General features: G+C 42.8%; 1 protein-coding gene across 1 annotated transcript in view; it reads right to left on the minus strand.

The window, feature by feature from the left end:
- Nucleotides 1-74: 74 nt before the first annotated feature.
- Nucleotides 75-18,247, minus strand: part of LOC139662306 (dolichyl-diphosphooligosaccharide--protein glycosyltransferase subunit STT3B) — a 76,148-nt gene continuing 57,975 nt past the window's right edge. The window contains exons 6-16 of the mRNA XM_071540962.1: nt 16,396-16,494; nt 14,302-14,448; nt 11,231-11,279; nt 10,391-10,545; nt 8,974-9,185; nt 7,277-7,464; nt 6,348-6,519; nt 5,539-5,712; nt 4,955-5,068; nt 2,778-2,984; nt 75-1,353 (exon numbers count right to left, since the gene is read on the minus strand). Coding sequence (XP_071397063.1) covers nt 1,279-1,353; nt 2,778-2,984; nt 4,955-5,068; nt 5,539-5,712; nt 6,348-6,519; nt 7,277-7,464; nt 8,974-9,185; nt 10,391-10,545; nt 11,231-11,279; nt 14,302-14,448; nt 16,396-16,494 — 1,592 coding nt within the window. The 3' untranslated portion in view covers nt 75-1,278. The remainder of the gene's footprint in view (nt 1,354-2,777; nt 2,985-4,954; nt 5,069-5,538; nt 5,713-6,347; nt 6,520-7,276; nt 7,465-8,973; nt 9,186-10,390; nt 10,546-11,230; nt 11,280-14,301; nt 14,449-16,395; nt 16,495-18,247) is intronic.

Below are 18,247 nucleotides of genomic sequence, written 5' to 3' on the forward strand. Positions count from 1 at the left end.
CCGTTCATTTGCAGCCATCTTGAAAATTTCCAGTTTCCAAATTTTTCCTCAGTCTGGTCTACAGCCCCCCCCCCAAACCTTCGCAGTGTTAACGCATGTCAAGCCAAAGTACTCGTAAGACAGAAAGTCACAAAATTAACGTGGTGATGATGACCAGCAATGAGGCACTAGGCTCGCTCACCCAACTAGAGAGCTCCCCCTGCAGGAAGGGAGGCCTAATTTATTATCACTACTTTTTACACAGAATTGCTTGCTTCCATTTTTTTTCTTTTTTAAACCCTAGCAGCAGAATATACAATCTAAGCAATTAATGAAAGGTGGAGGGGGGTGGAAAGCATTGTAAAAATTCACATTCATTCTTTCAACAAAATCTCAAGTCCCTCCATATGAGAATTATTGCATTCACTGTTCTATTTGCTGTCAAACAAAAAAAACAAAAAAAAAAAACAAACAGATTTCACACAAAGAAAAAACAAAAAACAAAATCATCTGCATATTTAAAAATCACCACAATAATCCAATATATTATAACCCTTTTAGACATTTTTCTTTACATAACATATTTACATATTAGGCCATATTTTTTGTTTTTCTAAAGGATTTGTTGAAAAGAAGGACAGGGAGCCAGGCAGACATAAAGCAGGGAGATGGTGATAAAAAGGTTAATATTACAGATGGGCTGTGTCTAGACAGTGGCGTTCCTCCATACCGCATACTGTCCTCTGTACACGCGTCAGGAACAAGTCCTCGGCTTTCGCTCCGGCCTTCCCTCACTCTCACAAATGAGTTTACATGTGCCAAGGAGCAAGGTCGATGGGTCTTTGGTGCAAACGCTCCCCGTCTCCTCTCGGTTTCTGTTTTCCCCGTACGTCACCCCTCGCCGCCTCCCACCCAAACCGATCCCCCGGACTGACAAGCAGTTAATTAATGTACCACGAAAAATCAATTAATTGGACGCTGAACCCAGTAGAGCAGCCCCCCTATGCCTTGCCGCACATTCAAGTACAAAAAAAAACAACAACCAAACAACAACAAAAAAAAAAACAGGAGAAAAATGAGCAAGACAAAGGTCCTCAAGGATAAAACGGACAACGGTTCTGGAGCGAGCCAGATGTGACACTTCAACCACCCCGACACACGGGGGCGCTCTGAGGAGAAGCGCTCGGGACTAAGCGCCAAGATTCCAGACAATGGCCGCTGTGTTCTTCTTCATTGGTTGTTAAGAGGTTTCTTTGCATTTTTTTTTTCTGTATATTTTTCTAGTAGAGTTCGTCCGTATTATTTTTTGTTCAGTTTCTTGCCTTTCTTCAGGGCGAGCTTGTTCTTGATGTGTCCTCGCTTCCTCTTGGCTGTCTGTTTAAAAAAAAAAAAGTCAACATACAAACTTTAATTGGCATAGCTTTCATTTTACATATATATTTAGATATACTGTATATGGCTTACATATCACAGTTTTGGGCCATTAAACACAAGAATTCACGGAAAACAGAATTTGAAAGTTATTCCTATGATCTTGCTCAGTCCAGATTTGTCATCATAAAAACAAACAAACATAAAAACTTTGTCAAAGCTAGAAACAGCAGAGCCAAGACTCTTGATCATAACATCAGGAGACAGATCCTGAATCTTTTTTACTCTGGGAATGGGAGACTTTGTAGATGTACGAGGAAGACTGCAGGCTGAATTTAAAGCCAACATTTATAAATGGTTCAGAAGTTTTAGCTGTGCTTGTATACATGCCAACCAGCACAGATTATGTACAGTATCATGGCATATTGGTAGCAATTACATACACACCTAATTAATTAGCAGTTTATTTGAATGTGATCTCCGCTGCTAGAGCTGATAGCATATTGCATACATACTGTACACAGAAGCACTGCTTATACAACTATGTGATTTATTACAAAACGGCTAAGTATGTGTTGCCTTTCCATTATAAAAAGATTTAAGTAGAAATATATCAGCATGGATCACTGTGTGGCCACAGTCCATGCAAAGTCCTGTTGTGTGAAATCAGTGAAATTCAATCACATATGAGAAGAAGATTATGGGAGTTGTGTGAAATTTTTTTTCGGTATAATACAACTTTCACCTTTGATTAATTACATACTACTCAATAAAGAACAGACTTGAGTTGTATAAACTGATTTTTACCACACTAATACATTTTGATAGCACCCACATGTACAAGTGTTAAGTGTCACTCTGAGTGACTGATGTGAATTTGGCTTTTGAATACCACTAAAAAAGGTATTTTTTCAGAGTTCAGTGTCAGATTTTATTTTAGTGGAGTGCATCTCAGGTTTTTGCTTTTGAAAATATTACAGATTTGAGCATAAGCTCTCTGGTTTCTTGCTTACGGAGAGAGTTGCTCATTATAAATATTCATTGGACTACATGATCCTAGGTTTAACATAAGCAACATCTGTGTTTTGGAAGAAAATGGTCTATGGTTTTGACAGTATTCAGTGAAGAGTGACAAAAAACGTGTGACATGAGCCGGATTTCGACCAATGACGTTGCGAGTCAATGGCCTGCACTTTAGCCATCAGGATGCTCTGTGTGATCTCTGTATTAGGGTGGATTTCTAAACTGTAGAAAATAAAGTTAGATGTTGATGAATATTTCCATTTGGTGGCTAAAAATTGGAGAAAAAATATATATATAAATATCCTACATAAATCCCCTACTCTTACAGTATCTATTATGGTACATAAATCATCAATGCATTGACCGATTTAAAAAGAACAACACAACAGAACCCGTCCTGTTACCTTTTTGGAGGTGTACTTCTGCTTGGACACTATACTGCGGAGCTTGTGGTCCAGCGGCTCTCTGTTGTCCAGCTTCTTGACCTTGTAGATCCTGACCAGCCAGTGTTCTGAGGTGAACGCCTCCTCCAGGTGCTTGAACTTTATATCCTTGTTGCCGATCTCGGCGTTGCGCGTCCGGTCGAAGCCAGGTGGCGTCCGGAAGTCCAGCTGGGAGATGGGTAATATGGTAAACATGAAGTAGAAGTAGAGTGTGCACACCCAACCCAAATCGGGCTCAGGTGTAGGATAAAATCAAAACTCACAGCAAAAAACGGAAGAATATTCGCACACTGAATTAAAGTTATTTAAATTTAAGAGATTTCCCTGACGAAGACCTTGTCGGTCAAAATGCTGCAATAAACTTGCTGGGAGCGTTAAATTCAGTCTGCGGATATTTTTCCTTTTTTGCTGAAAGGACAAACACACCGAAGACTGAAGAAGCACCTTGACATCTGACTTGTTTGCTTGCAGCTAGCTGTGCCTCTCGGTTAAAAGGCTTTTTATTTAACTTTTTTTATTTTTTTCAAGGAAAACCGAAGGACAGGAGGAGAAATTCTTCTTTTCGCACAATGTGACTGAGGAAGACGCAACTAAAATCATTTATTGATTTACTCTAGCCCACAGCAGTCTTCACTTAGCTGAAGAACATAACAGAGAGAGACAAGGACACACAGGTGAGACTGCGAACACAACTGTGACAGAGCATGCTCATGGTGAATATCCTCGGAGCACTGATTACAGTACATCGTCTGCTCTTTCATGACAGTATCGCATTATACACCGTCGGTACGGGCCACACTTACTGTCTCCATTTCCCATTATTCTGCTCTCAATCCCCTTGCACTTTGATTCCCCCCGCTCCTCCTCCTCCAGACTCTTTTACTGTTACTGTGTCCTTCCAGCATTTGATTTGCCCTTGTCACAAAAAAAATCCATCTTCCCTCTGCTCCATTCCTTTGTGTACCAATTTTTCTCTATCTATCTTGGCATCTCCTCTATGCCTTCAGTCTACTGAGCAACAATATAGTGTTCGACTATTCTGCTATAGACATATTTCTTTCTTAACACGTAGTTAGTAGCACCGTACAGCTTTCCACTTACATGCTAAGAAACAGAAATAAAGCGGTAGTTTTTAGAGGACACTCAGACACTCAGATATCAAATCCATGGAGTAACTCTATTCTATTCGCTATCCTTTACTGTATTATGCACTGTCAGTATTATCCTTTAATCTCCGCTCCATTTGCTCAGCGCTACAAACTGCATTCTCAACTGTCTTGCACTATGGTTCACCCCGTCCTGCTCATTGTCTTTTTCATGATGTCCTCCAAGCTTCTGTTTTTGCCCTTGTCACATCCTGTTTCCACAGACCCAATCTGTCTGTGCCCCCGTCTTTCTCTCTCTCTCCCTCTCTCTCTCTCCTCTGCCTCAGTCTCTCCATCTCTTTAGCCCGACACAGAGCACTGGCTGGCTGTCTATGGCTGGTGGCAACTGAATCGGCTCCATTGATTCGCCCGTCTCCACTGAGCTGTTGGCCGGGCGGCATTTACAGCATGGATATAAGCACCTGGCAACCCCTCTCCCTCTCATCTCTCCTCCGCTACCTGCCAGAACTAGCCTTGGCACATCTCAGAGCTTCCGCCAATCCTTCATATTCCTCCTCTATCCTTCCCCTTCCTCCCCGCTCCATCTGTCCCTCAGGAGCTCCCTAAGGCACCTCCTTAAATCCTCTTCTGCCTGTCAGTCAGCCAGCTCCTTCAGCTTTACAGTAAGATACAGTAGCAGGAAGTCTTACACCTTTGGTGGTGGCAGCTGCTTGTTATTCTCTGGTAAAGCTGCAAGCTGTGTAAGATACAGCGGCGGGAAGTTTTACATCTTTGGTGGTGGCAGCTGCTTGTTACTTTCTGATCAAGCGGCATAGCTGGAGCTCATTATTTTCACCTGCACAGTTGATTAGGAACCAACCCCTTTCTTTAAACTTTTCCTCAAAGTCAGTGGAGTTTCAGGCTAAATCTGACCTTAATTAGAGATGGAAAAAAAGATCAATAAAAGTCCTAGACATGGGTTTTTTTTGGCTACGTTGTTTGGCCAGAAAGGGAAAACCGTTTGCCATCTTTAGTGATGACCGCTTCCCTCACCTGCATTTCGCCGAATCGATAGTAAGACATCTTGTACATGAGACAGTTGAGCAGCGTGGGTGAGCCAGCCTTGTCCACTCTGAACTCTCCCTGAGGGGTGAAGTAGTCGCTCTCCTGAAGGACACAAGAAAGGAAAGAAAAAGGAGGTACAGTGAGGAAGTAGAAATTAAAAACATTTAAAGCGCCACCAAGGACTCACCGAGACTGATCCTAATGGAAAGTGTTGAAAAACGGTGCCTGGGAGTCTATGTATTGACATTCATCTAGTGAAGAGTCTGTTTGTGCCAAGTCTGTGGCCGCAACCATAAATTTAATTGGTATCTTTGGGTTTCCTCCTATTCAAACACCTTTCTCATGGCCTGATGCTTCCAAAGTGTCATAAAAACACTGTTCAGGGGGAGGATATGGGCTTGCCGATGAATTCCAGATTCATCTCGATCTGCGTTGTTTACCTGAGCTAAGGACAAAAGGATTATAGAGCAGCCGAGAGTCCTTGACAGTCGGGAAAGCATCGGTGTGCTTGGCTTGATTTCAGAGAGAATGGCTTCAAAGACAGGCAGACGGCGGCGGCGTCACACACTCACCCTGATGTCCTTGGGGTGCTCTCCCTCCGCTATCCTCACCATCCACAGGAACTTGTTGATGTCGTCGCCCGAGTAGCCGATCACCCCTCCGAAGATGATCAGCACGTAGTCCACGTCCAGCGACCTCATGATTTTGTAGGCTGCACTCTCATTGGACGACATGGCTTTGCCCACCTAGGAAAGGCAGCGAGAGATGACATGACAAGTCGTAATTTAATAGGGGCTTCCTGCAGTAACCATCTTGCCTACCATGCAGCTTTGTTTTGCATCACATGGTACTTCAAAACGTGGGCAACCACAGACAAGAAGTGGCAAAAACCAGCAATTATTTAACAGGGATCCATCATGCATTCTCTGTAATTACATTTCCCTTGACAGATGCTGAATAGAGAGACGCGTAGCAGGTAGACAGAAAGAAAAAGAGAAGAGCGGTATAACGTATAATAAAAGACTTAGCAAAAAGACAAAACATTCCTCTACGTTTGGCAGCTCAGTGGGGAAGAAAAAAGAAAATCAAACCCAAAGAGTCTGACAGCAATTAACTGAAACCCCAGCAGTGTGAATTCAATGGGAAGAGTTAAAACAAATGAGATTATCTGGTTTGTTGGGAGGAGCATTTTCATACAATATGGCAATTACATAAAAAATTTAAGACATCGAAGAGGTTGCTAACCATCCACTGACTGCCTGATGATACCACATGTGTGTTTCTATGTGCATGCATACATCCAGGAGAGAGTAAGACAGGAACAGAGCAAAAAAAAAAGAGCAGACAGAGAGACAGAAGGAGAAACAGATGGAGAACTCACCAGTGCTATATGACTGTTGTTCCATGTGTTGTTGTCTACTAGCGTCGTCCTGTTGGCCATTCCCGCTATTTGGTAGCCGTAGTCCCACCATGACATGACCCGCGCATGCTCGTCTGTGTTCTGTCTCAGCCAATAGTAGGCCTCCCTGAAGTCATCCAGGATGTTCCGTGTCCTGTGAGGAGAAACAAGGTTGACAGGTAACGGGAATGGCAGGCATATGGCTGCTGAGGCTATTAATATTTCAATTAAGACTTTGAATTAGGATGGCAACAACAGCTGAAAATAGAGCACTCATGCATAATATATTGAGGGTAAAAACGATCTCACATTTTGAATGAACATTTATGTCCAGAATTTACCTTGAGGAACAGCAGCACACATCAAGCCGGGCAACCAATTAACTGTAAGTACGGTAATCATGCAGGTCTGTGCGTGTGTGCATGCATGTGTGTGTGTGTGTGTGTGTGTGTGTGTGTGTGTGTTTGTGTGTGCGTGTTTGTGTGTGCAAGAGAAAACAAGAGAATGACAGCTATGCTGCTGCAAGTAGCATGGCTAAAGCATTGTCTGGGAGCTGCCGTTGTTTCATTAATATATGTATGAGTACTTGCATCTACCATTTAGTCTTGGCCTTCAATGTTTCCTCTCTAATAGTTAAAGAGAATAATTATGTCTGTAAAAAAAATCTCACAGAGAGAATAGCTTTTTATAAATCCAGAGATGTTTTTTGTGACCCAGAAAACAATAAGTTAAGCAATCATATTAAAGCTTATAGGCTTGTGCATGCACATATGCGCTAATTTACATGCAAGATGGAGCCATCCAGCCTACTGCATTATAAATTGTAACAAGGGAGTTGGACCTTGCTTAACTCCTTGTGATTAAATGGATTGTGTGCGTGTGCGTGTGTGTGTGTGTACGAGTCTTCTTACCCGTCATGGTTGTATGAGGCCAGCACCACACTGGGACTGGAGTAAGCGTTGCTGGTGACCCAGGTGCAGTGGACGGCAAACATCATGAGCAGCATCAACATCAGCATGGTGACTATAGACTTGATGTTCGGACCCAAACCCTCCTCTGCTTTCTCCTGCTCCGACACGTGTTTGCGTACCTTGCCGGCCTGCAGGGGGAGACAAACACTATTATGACGGACAGCAAAGCCTGTAGCATTCCACACGGATGAATTATTGAGCTGAATGAATTATTGAATGAAGTAAATGAGCAAAGTGTCCTAGAGCATCCTTTATCTCAGGATTCTGAGATAAAGTGATGAGTTAATATTATTTTAGATGAGCAGCAGCGCCTTATGAAAGGTTAGGAGAACTCTGGTACCGAACAGATCTGCACAATGGGAACATGATTCTTCTCCATCACTTCCAATTACTAGTTCTGACCCCTCAATCCCCGGCTAACGGAGAGTAAAGAGAAGAAATAACGTTTGATCTCTGCCAACAAGTGAGATGTTAATAGGAATTGATTTCTGACGCTCCAAACCTTTTCTCTTGGTCCGACTCTGACCTCTAACCATCACCTATTAAGTCAAAGAAAAAGATCCTTGAGCAAGGCACTTAACCCCAAGCTTCTCCATGGACATGACTGGGTGGGCGACCTTGGGCTCTGACTACTCCCTTGATAAAAATACTATATATATGTTTGTAAGAGAGCTGAATGTGTGTCTGAAGGAAGACGGGGTATACCAAAATATGTCATGCGAATGGCCAACAACAGACTGTGTAGCATATATTAAAACCCTCAGGAACAAAGGCCGTACGGGAGAATGCAATGCTTGGCACACTGGCATGCTAACAGTTGAATTTGCAGTTTGATTAAAATACTTAGGCAGCATGTATTTCAACCTTCAAGCATAGCCAAGAAACTGGGGATTTCTGCATCACTGCATTTTCTCTGCCAGTGTAGGGCAGCAAAGTGGTGTAATGAGTGGCAGAATTGTCACAAAAACCAAAACTACAATACTACTTCAACGTCATTGTGAGAGACTGAGTTCAACATTCAACTTTATAAACGTTTGACACTTTCACCAAATGTGTTATGCAAGCTGAAATTCCAATTTCAACGGCACAGATGGCACAAATGAATGATATAGCTACAAGAAGAAAGAGGACTGGAATAGACTGAGCCGCAGTCTGGCTCTCGACAGCGGACTGCAGCAGTCAGTTCAGTACAGTCAGCTGTTGATAGTCCACCACATCTTGAACTGGATCCCAGTGGACACCCAACTGACATCAAAAACTAAAGCATCTCAGTGACCGTTGTTCTGTATCATTGTTGGATGGCTTTTCTTGTTTTCCATGGAAGCGTGGTAATTTCATAGTATCACATTTTTAAGATATTCAACTTGGCACTGGTATCAAAGTCACAATTCTGGTGTCACCAATACAAATGAGTAGCAAGACCGCTCTTCGACCGGACGACCGGGTTCAAGCACCTGTGCTTGTTCTGTATCTGACCCTGCACACTGACCTCTCTGTGGATGGAGAGCGAGCGAAAAGAGAATTTCCTTCCTGAGATCAATACTGGCTCACATTATTATTACATTATTCTAGCAGAACGGTCGATGTGCAAGTCTGAGGTTCATTTTGTCATATTCATCATTTCGCCCTCTCTTGACCTTGTCGTAGAGATTCCCGGAGTTCCTCTTGTCGTCCTCGTCGCTGCTGTCCTCGGCGGGCGGGTTCTCCCTCTTCATGTCGTCTCCCAGGTAGTGCTCGAAGACGCTGGAGAACGCCACGGCCGACAGCATGCACACCACCGGGGTCAGAGTCAGCATCAGACGCACCATCACGCCGGCAAAGTAGACCGCGCTGATGGCGTACAGCGCCACTGGAGGGCAGTAGAGAGAGGAGGGGTGGGGGTGGGGGGGGGGTGGGGGGTGAGAGAGAGAGAGAGGGGGGAAAGGAAGGAGAGGTCAGAGAAGGAGAGAGGTGGAGTGAATGTGAAAGAGAAGGGGAGGGGCGGTAGAAAGAGAAAAAAGAAAGGGAGCAGAGAGCGAGAGGAGGAGATAGAGAGACATGAAAAAGAGAGATTGAGTCGTTTAAGTAATCACAACTGCACAACTCTAGAGTGCTGGCTACTTTTCGCCCTTGAACACTGCCGACCTGACTCAACAGGTGCGTGGCTAATCAATAGCATTAATAGGCTGATTAAGTCCAAGGGAGAACAAAACAGACTGCTGAAGGACTGGGGTTGTGGCGGCCAAAAGTTCTCTGCCCTTGATCTAGGCCGTCTTGCTCTGTTCATATAAAAGTTTTTTTTATTATTAATGGACTGAGAAGTCAAGTCCCCTTAGTGTTTTTTTCTTTACTGAGATGGAAGGAAAGCTGAGAGAGAATATACCAGGGGAGACGCAGGAGAGACCAGACTTGTGGGAACGGATCCCAGACCAGCGGACATTCTTTCGGTTTCAGAGGCACGGTTTCTGAATCATTACACCGTCTCTGGGCATGTTTCATATGACTTTTGATATAGTATTTTAACACAAATCATGCATGATAATCACAGTTATGTTCATAGTATGTATGTTATTTATGTATGGGACGATATGCTTATCTCACTATACGATTCAATGCCAACAAAGTTGAATGACAACAAAGAGAATTATGTTTATTTCTGAGCCACAAATCTTTCTATTGATGGCATTGGCTTGCTAGAATGTAAACATCATTTTAAAATATTTTGCAAATAATATAATTTGGATGGAGAGCTTGTGAAACTGTGATGGGCAAGTCGCCGCATTTGTACTACAGAGGAAAAAAATGTAGTTAATATCGTGATTAATATTGTGATTAATTTTTCTGCCCCACGTTACGTATTGTCATGTTACTGAATTTCAATATATCGTCTCATCCTTAATGTTATTCAGAAATATAGAAAATATAATCTACATTTTCACAGTAACCACAAGACAATAGTTAGTGCCCTGATTAAAGTGATGGACAGAATTAATGAATGCTGCGGTGATGCAGAAATTTTGAATCTTATGCTCAAAAAAAAACATGGTGTTCTGAATTTCAATAAAATGTTCATACCGAACACTCGCTCGTCATTGATATTCTTGATGCAGAACCAGAGGCCCGCTGGGAAGGTGCAGACCAGGATGTGGAGGTCGAAGAAGAAGGAGACCCATGTGGTGGGCTGGTGCTCCGACACCGACGCTATGATGGGGATGTGGATCTTAGCATAGCTATAGAGGGAGGGGGAGAGAGAGAGAGAGAGAGAGGGAAAGAGAGAGAGGGAAAGAGGAAAAGAGAAAGGATGTGATTTATGTTGGGATGAGAGCGTAAGGCATGTTAAGACAAATTAGAAAATGCAACCTCCTAATTAACTGCAAAAATTTTGGGAAGAAAAAAAAAAGTGGGATAATTGACCTCTCCGGCATCCCCATGGAAAAATATGAACAAATCTAACGCAAGAGATGAGTAATGTTCTTCTTTTGCTTTTATTTTCTCATCTGTTTGAGCCTTGTTTATTCACTATGGTGGGTTGTTGCGCACCAGTTTCTGTGTTATCCTAAATATTTCTCTTTAAAGTGTGTTGTGATTACAGCTGGGAAAGGGAAAACACACAGCACATTAAGGAAAGAGTAACAGCCTCTTAAGGGGAGAAAAAAGACCATCCAAAACTGCTTCAGTCAGCAAACGGGGGGGGAGAATTGATCGGGTCTTATTGCTGAAAAATCAGACACGCTGCGGCGCGCTTGGAGAGCACAGGGTGCCCGGTGCTATTTGGAATTAAGACGTCCTATCCTGTCCCGTTTCCCCCCTTTGGGACGGTGCAGGGGGGTTTTGCAGCCCTCTTAGAAAAACACACACACTCGATTTAACAAGTGTTCCATCGATGGCGAGAGTGTGAAGGTCAGCAGGGCTTACCCGGTGTCCCAGAGCGAGTAGAACCGGCCACTCCACGGAGCGATGTAGCCTACAAAACAAACACAAACACAATCAATACAGAAACACAGACAGAGAGAACAGGGAGCTCTGTCTGCCTTTTTGCTTGGCTTTAAATACTATTAGAGCCTCAGACTGTGAGGAGCGTCTGTAGGGATCTACTGCGTGTGTGTGTGTGTGTGTGTGTGTGTGTAAAAATATTATCAGACCTGGATCAAACTGCAAATAATGTTTTTAGTTTGTTTTAACCTTCTTTGAGTACCAGATGGGTGCGGACGAGATAAGTCACAATCACAGCAAAGTACACTAAAATTACTTTAAAATACCTCCCTGTATTTGCCTAAATTTTATGGCATTCGTTGTCCTGTCCTTTGTGGCAAATCCTGGCCATCTGTTACTTCATGCAGGTTAAAAAAAAACAAAAAAAAAACACGCACAGAATTTGGCAAATACTAACTGAGCTATAGGCCTGGAAATAATGTAGAACAGAGCTTGCCCGAGGACAACCCAATCTAGAGTTCAGTCCGCCGATTCACTGTGTAGAACAAAACTGAAATATACTACATTAATACAACATGGTAATTCAGATCTAATGCTATTTGAGAGCGTTCATGTGTAGACCTAAAGTATAATACCAAGCTATTAACCAAGCAGGTCTATTAAAGGGACTCAGCTGAGTAAAGCAGAACCTTCTGCATCCACGGCTCCAAACCATGAATAAACTCTCAGCAGGAGAATGTGTCAATGCTGAAAATATATTCTATTGATGGCGCTTAATTACTGGAATTGACTTGTTTATTAATGTAACTGAAAGCATTTAAACTGCAAATTAGACCACGCAGGGCATTTTATGTGTGCATGCAAATGTCTCATTTTGGCTAAGCTTTGATCTGGAATTTCAATACATTTCAGCTCTGAACTGTTGCCTGGATGCTCCCATAGCCACACACACACACACACACACACACACACACACACACACACACACACACACACACACACACACACACACACACACACACACACACACACACACACACACACACACACACACACACACACACACACACACACACACACACACACACACACACACGTATAAAAAAGCTCTGGCTTTCTCATGTGTTAAATTTTGTGATGTGTCTGCACTCAATTCTACCTGTATTATATCCTTTGTTGCACTCTAAGCACATTATGACAAACCTGTTTAATAATAATCATCATGAACAATTTAAGCAGTTTTCTAAACAGAAATTACAAAGCACTTAAAAAAGGCAATAAAAAACCCAACAAAAGTGAGAAGAAGGGAGTTTGAGAAGTGATTTAAAGGATGACACTGATTTAGCTGATCAATAGACTCGGCCCCAGTCTTTCTTTCACTCTGTTCTGAAAAGACTTTGGAAACTCGTCTGGCTCCACTAAGGCCACTAGCCCTAGGGGAGCTGAAAAGAAGAAGGGGGGAAAAAAAAAATATTCACAGGGACAAAGTTCATCCAGCTGGCTATGCTCACCAGGCTTCAACCAAGTCTGAGTCAAAAATAACATATCAAAGTTCACAGATGTAACTAGGAGGCACTTGATAGAGCGCAAACCTCCACCAACACTGAACAGTTCTCCAACTTGCAAAGCAGCAGAACTCGGTTTATGTTTGTTCATCTTTTGTCTTCTGGGTTTGATTTTCTGACTGCGTAGCAAGTGAATGAAATGCTGACTTGGGAGTTCTGGATGTCGGACTATCCCACTAACACATGAATGCAGCATAATAGTTTTGGCATCATCTGAAATGGCCAAAAACTCTCTGTCCACCATATTCCAGCCACATCTGCTGTAACTTCTATCTTACACATCTATATACATATCAAACAGACAGGGGAAAACATAACTTCCTTCCTACTTCGTTAGCGGAGGTAATAAAATCATATAAAACTCTTATTAGGTGATAAGATGAGCGAGCTCAACACTGCTACTCAAAAAATGAACTAGGACAAATTGCAGGGAGATGCTGAATATAGTTTAAATTGTTTTTGTTGACAGCAGCTAAAACTTTCACACATTATTTTGGGAAGATGACCTGACAGCCTCGTTAGGAAGCTCAATTTCATCAACTTTACTACATCACAGCATCTTACGCATTTGCCTTGACTTTAATTTAATTTTCATCATATTTTATTATTATTTATTTATTACAGTGAAAGACCTTCATTTCTGAGGCATTTGCACATGCAAGTCAGGCACAACAAAAATAAAACTAAGGAAGAGTAGTTTCCCTTTTCATGAGTGTGTTTACATGCACACAGATATCCTGACTGTATTTGGGAGACAAAAATATGACTTTTTGTGTTTGTACAGGTAAAATTGGATCCCGTCTCCGACAGCCTAGATGAGCTCTTATCTCAACTCCTAAATAACCTAAATAAGATACCTGGGATATGCCGATATAATACAGCTGCTGAGGCCCTGTGTGCATCTCACAGTGAGCTCAGTTTCCATGGTAATATTCTCAATGTTGTTTCTTCATGTATAAAGGCATGGATAGTCATGAGAACATAATGTATACAGGGAGTTAATCTATAATAAGATCTTAATGGAGATGTATTATCTGGATCATTCTGTACATTTTAAACATACTCTATCTGAGACATACAGTAGATCATTATTGAGTACAGGACTGTAACACCTTTTCCATTTAAGAAATCCATATTTTTTTTCCAGATATTAATTTCTTGGTTGACTAGATTTTAGCTTGTTTTCAATATAATGTATTCTGATGGCGAATGAGTAATCTCACCGTTAACCAAACCAAGTCAATCTACAACTGAAGATTATTGCTGAGAAGGACAAATAACATAACAATACATGACATGACAGTGGATCTACAATTAATACAAATTATGAAAAGTCATATGTGCATCAGGACTAAACTCTTCAATATTTTTTCAGACTGTTTGTGCAAATCCCAAACTTTGCCAGACCTGGAAGTAATGAAATTAATTTTTCACATATTTTCAGACTACCCAGAGGTGCGTTATAACTGTGCGAGTGAGCGTACGGACCTGTGTACGTGAGATAGATAACGGTGAGGAAGACCACGCCGGCGGCAAGAGACACTCCCAGGAAGAAGAGGGTCTGGAACTCCTGCTTGGTCAGTCTGTCCTTCAGGTACTGCAGGAAGGCGTAGGCCTGGAGAAGTGCAAACACACCTGGGGAAAGACACACACACACACACAAAAGAATGAGCGAGCACACAAAGGGAACTCACACAGAATATTTGAGAAAAGCCCTGATTCATTCTGCCTCCTGCAGGGTATAAAGCAGGTTTAGCCGCTAAGAAGCAGAGGAAATTTTTGATGAAGCGGCGCACGATAGCCCCTTCGGCTGTACATGCAGATGTGAATGACAAATACTACGGGACAACATATTCTGAATGCATGAGACAGATTTGTGTAAACAAGCCTCCCTTTCTCTTGCTTTGTCTCTACTTCCTTCTCTCTCTTTCTTGCCACCTTCCCTCAAACTCTTTCACTTGCTCTCTTCTCTTTCTCAACCCCCTTTTCCTCACTGTCTCTCTCCTTCCACGCCTGGTGAATTTTAATGATAATTGAAGAGAGGCTTGGTTTCCCTCCCATCCCTTTCGTCACCTCACTTCCTTGACAAACTTTGTGTGAAATCGCCCGAATCCTCCGCCAGCCTGCCACCGCCCACGGCGGGTCTCAACCATTTCCAAGGTTAAAGCCCTGCCCGTCTCCTGGAGAGCCGCCATGGTGCTAACACGCTTGTCACTCCATGCCACCCTGCTTGCCCGCCTCAGGGGCTGACATCTCCACGATACCCAGAGGTCTGCGGCTCTGTCACTCTCTTCCTGTCTCCCGCTGTGCTCCCTGAACGCCAAAGCCAGATGTTCTGAGCAGCTGCTACTCTGGCGACAAAAAACACACTCGCCCTTTGAGAGTGAGAGAGAGCGAGAAAGAGAGACAGGCGGAGACGGTTTCTGGTGGTGACGGCTTCGGTATATTCCTCAAAGCTTCTCGTCATGCCGTCTGTGTTCTCGACACCCAGGAAAACAGGCGCACTTCACTGCACGCCTGCTGCAGTGTTAAGAGGATTCTCCAAAAGGTGCCGTCTAACTACCTAACGCTGCCAACAACGGTCCTCTCGCAGTCTGGATGTAAATGAACACAAGAAACATGCACATACATACGCACCCATCCGTGCTGTCGGGGAGCAGATGGGCCCGGTCTTGAGAGGCGAAACTGAACAAGCTTTTATTAACTACCCACAAGCCTAAATGAAAAGTACTTAAAGTGCTAAACCCATATGGGTGTCTTGTGATTTTAATTTTGTAAACTTATTCCAAGAAGGTCCTGTGTACCCCCATTGGATAACCGCATGCACCAAATGGTTTATGTGAAGTCGTACTTTTAACACGTGAACTACAGCAGTGCAGCCTGGATTGTTTTCCCCTGTGTTCTGTCATAGTTTTGTTGGTAGTGATTACAGATTAGAGAGTCAGGACGTGGAGGTCGCCTGTTAATGACCTCATTAACCTGCGCCTACATCATGCCGAGGCAGAGTGGCCAAGTGGTTAGAGACATCGACACGTAACTGAAAGTTTGTGCGTTCAATCCCTGCAAGAGCCAATGAATCCTGTCAAACTGTCCTTGTGTAAGACACTGAACCCAGAACTGCTCAATCACTGTAAGTTGCTCTAGATAAAAGCGTTGGCTAAATGCCTAAAAGGTAAAAAATATAAAAGTAATTCAAGGTATGCAAGTTAACAAAGGTCAGTGTTCTAGCAGTGACAAATTCTGCATTAAGTAGTAAATTACTGTTTGTCGGTGCTCCAGGCAAACAAAAATGTGCTCATGTTATTGTGAAAGTAGATTTTAGAGTAGTAGAAAGTAGATTTTAGTAGTTAACTGACACAAAACTTGATTTTTCCACCATGTTGAGAAGTTTAAGTTATCATTGCGTCATAAGCCGGAAACTCGGGTCACAAAATGTTCTCATTATTTCCAATTTCATCATCTGACTGTGAATGGCATTCATGTGAAACTTCCAAGTAGGAAGGACTTGTTTTTCAGAAATATCCGATAGCAGGGTCAGTTACAGCATGGTGCCACTCAGGAGGCAGAGGGGGCGGGACCTACCTGCCGCTGCCATGTGTTCGCTGGTCCTGATTGGCTGGAAGCCCACGAAAGGGATCTGCATTGACAGTACAAGGCCCACGATGTAGAAAGTGCTGTAAGCTGTGAAGAGAGGAGAGACGGAGGGAGGTAGGGGACAGGAGAGAGAGAGAGAAAGAGATGGAAAGGGAAAGAGAGAGACAAAGAGAAGAGCAAACGAGATAAGAAACCAAACAATCAAAATAAACTATTGAACTCTACCTTCCATTCTCTGCCACCATTCCAGTTTGGGTCCTGCTGAGGGAAACCATCACCACAGAGGTATTTAAAGCCTATTGATTTTCACTGTCGCACTTCAGAGGGAGTAAATACAAAACACCTAATCTAAAGTCATTTACTGAGAAAATGGGAGCTGGCGCGGAACGGCGCGGTGGGGGCCCGGAGTGAGACCGCGGTGCTGAAACAGTACAACTCCCACCTTTGTGGCTGGGGGGAGCCGATTCGCAGACGCACCGACTTAATTAAGATTTCATACTCTTCCTGAAGAGTGTGCCTCGTTTTTGAAGTAGCTGTGACTGCCCTCAGCGATCTCCCTCTCACACATCTGCTATTGACTCAAGACAGAGAGAGATGAATTGTGAGGGAACACAGACTGCAAGGCATTTTATTAAACACTGATTTTTTTTTTTTCTTTCCCCTTTTGTGTTTTCCTACAGAGTGACTGAGAGACATCTGGCTCTGAAAAGAAGAGCTGCAAGATTGTAGCTGAGGAGAGAGAGCGAGCAATGTAGGAACCACTTAAAGAACTAATGCCTTTTCTGTCAACTGAAAATGTCTACAAATGTAGCGCTCCATCTCTCATTTGCTACCAAAAGGTCCGTGAGGTTGCTGGCTGATGCTCGGGCCGTAAATATCCTTGAAGAACGATGAAGGCGGAGGGAAATTTTCCACTTCAACTAACAGCCCCGTGTTTGGGCAGAAATATGTGTCACTAGAAACTGAAATTGAATTATTTATATTTGAATTGCTCAACTTGAATAATTGCATTAAAAAACTGAATTTGAATCACATAATTTGAATTTGTGTTGTTTAACTTGAATAATTGCATTGAAAAACTGAATCTGAATAGCATAATTTGAAATTGAATTTATTAGCTTGAAACTGAATTCCAATAAACTTGAAACTGAATGTAATATTATGAAATTGAATTAATTTGCTCTGAAACTGTATTTAGTTCTCACAATTCAAATTCAGTTCTTGTAATTCAAATTCAGTTCTTGCAATTCAGTTTCAGTTTACTGAGACACACATCCTGGTCGTTGAGGAAGAGCAATCGAGTGCAGATTCACAGAACTCCTTTTCACGTTTTTGGCCCGAAAATTCCAGATCCCTTCAGTTCTCTGGACGTGATACTCCGAGCTGAACGGCATCAAATTCAAATTCAAATATAAGTAATTCAATTTCAGTTTCTAGTGACACATATTTCTGCTCATACCCGTGTCACAAAGTACAATTTCATTGCTGGAGAAGTACTGCTTGGAGATGGAGCAGAGTTGGATCAAAGCTCCCTCGCTGTGAAGAGGATGCAATTTATTTTCAAGGCATTCAAAGACTATGGTTTTTAGTCATGGTGAGTACAACATATAATCAGGTGTAAATGATGCTTGACGCAGTATCATTTATCTTGACCTCAACAGGAGTGCCTGCCCACGGCCAAACTGACAATGTGACGATGTGTTCTGGTGGAGCGTCTGAAGGATCGAGCTCCCTCGCGTTCCCTCCGCCAAGGGATGATGCGCCGGAGCTGCCGCGTGTTCAGCGGAACTGGGATGTTCTGCGAAAATAACAAGCCTATCCTCTTCACCGGCGCTCCGCT

The sequence above is a fragment of the Centroberyx affinis genome, unplaced genomic scaffold, assembly GCF_046629955.1.
Source record: "Centroberyx affinis isolate AG114_WGS23_722 - 3 ecotype Tasmania unplaced genomic scaffold, CSIRO-AGI_Caff_v1 ptg003755l_1, whole genome shotgun sequence".
Classification (NCBI taxonomy): Eukaryota; Metazoa; Chordata; class Actinopteri; order Beryciformes; family Berycidae; genus Centroberyx; species Centroberyx affinis.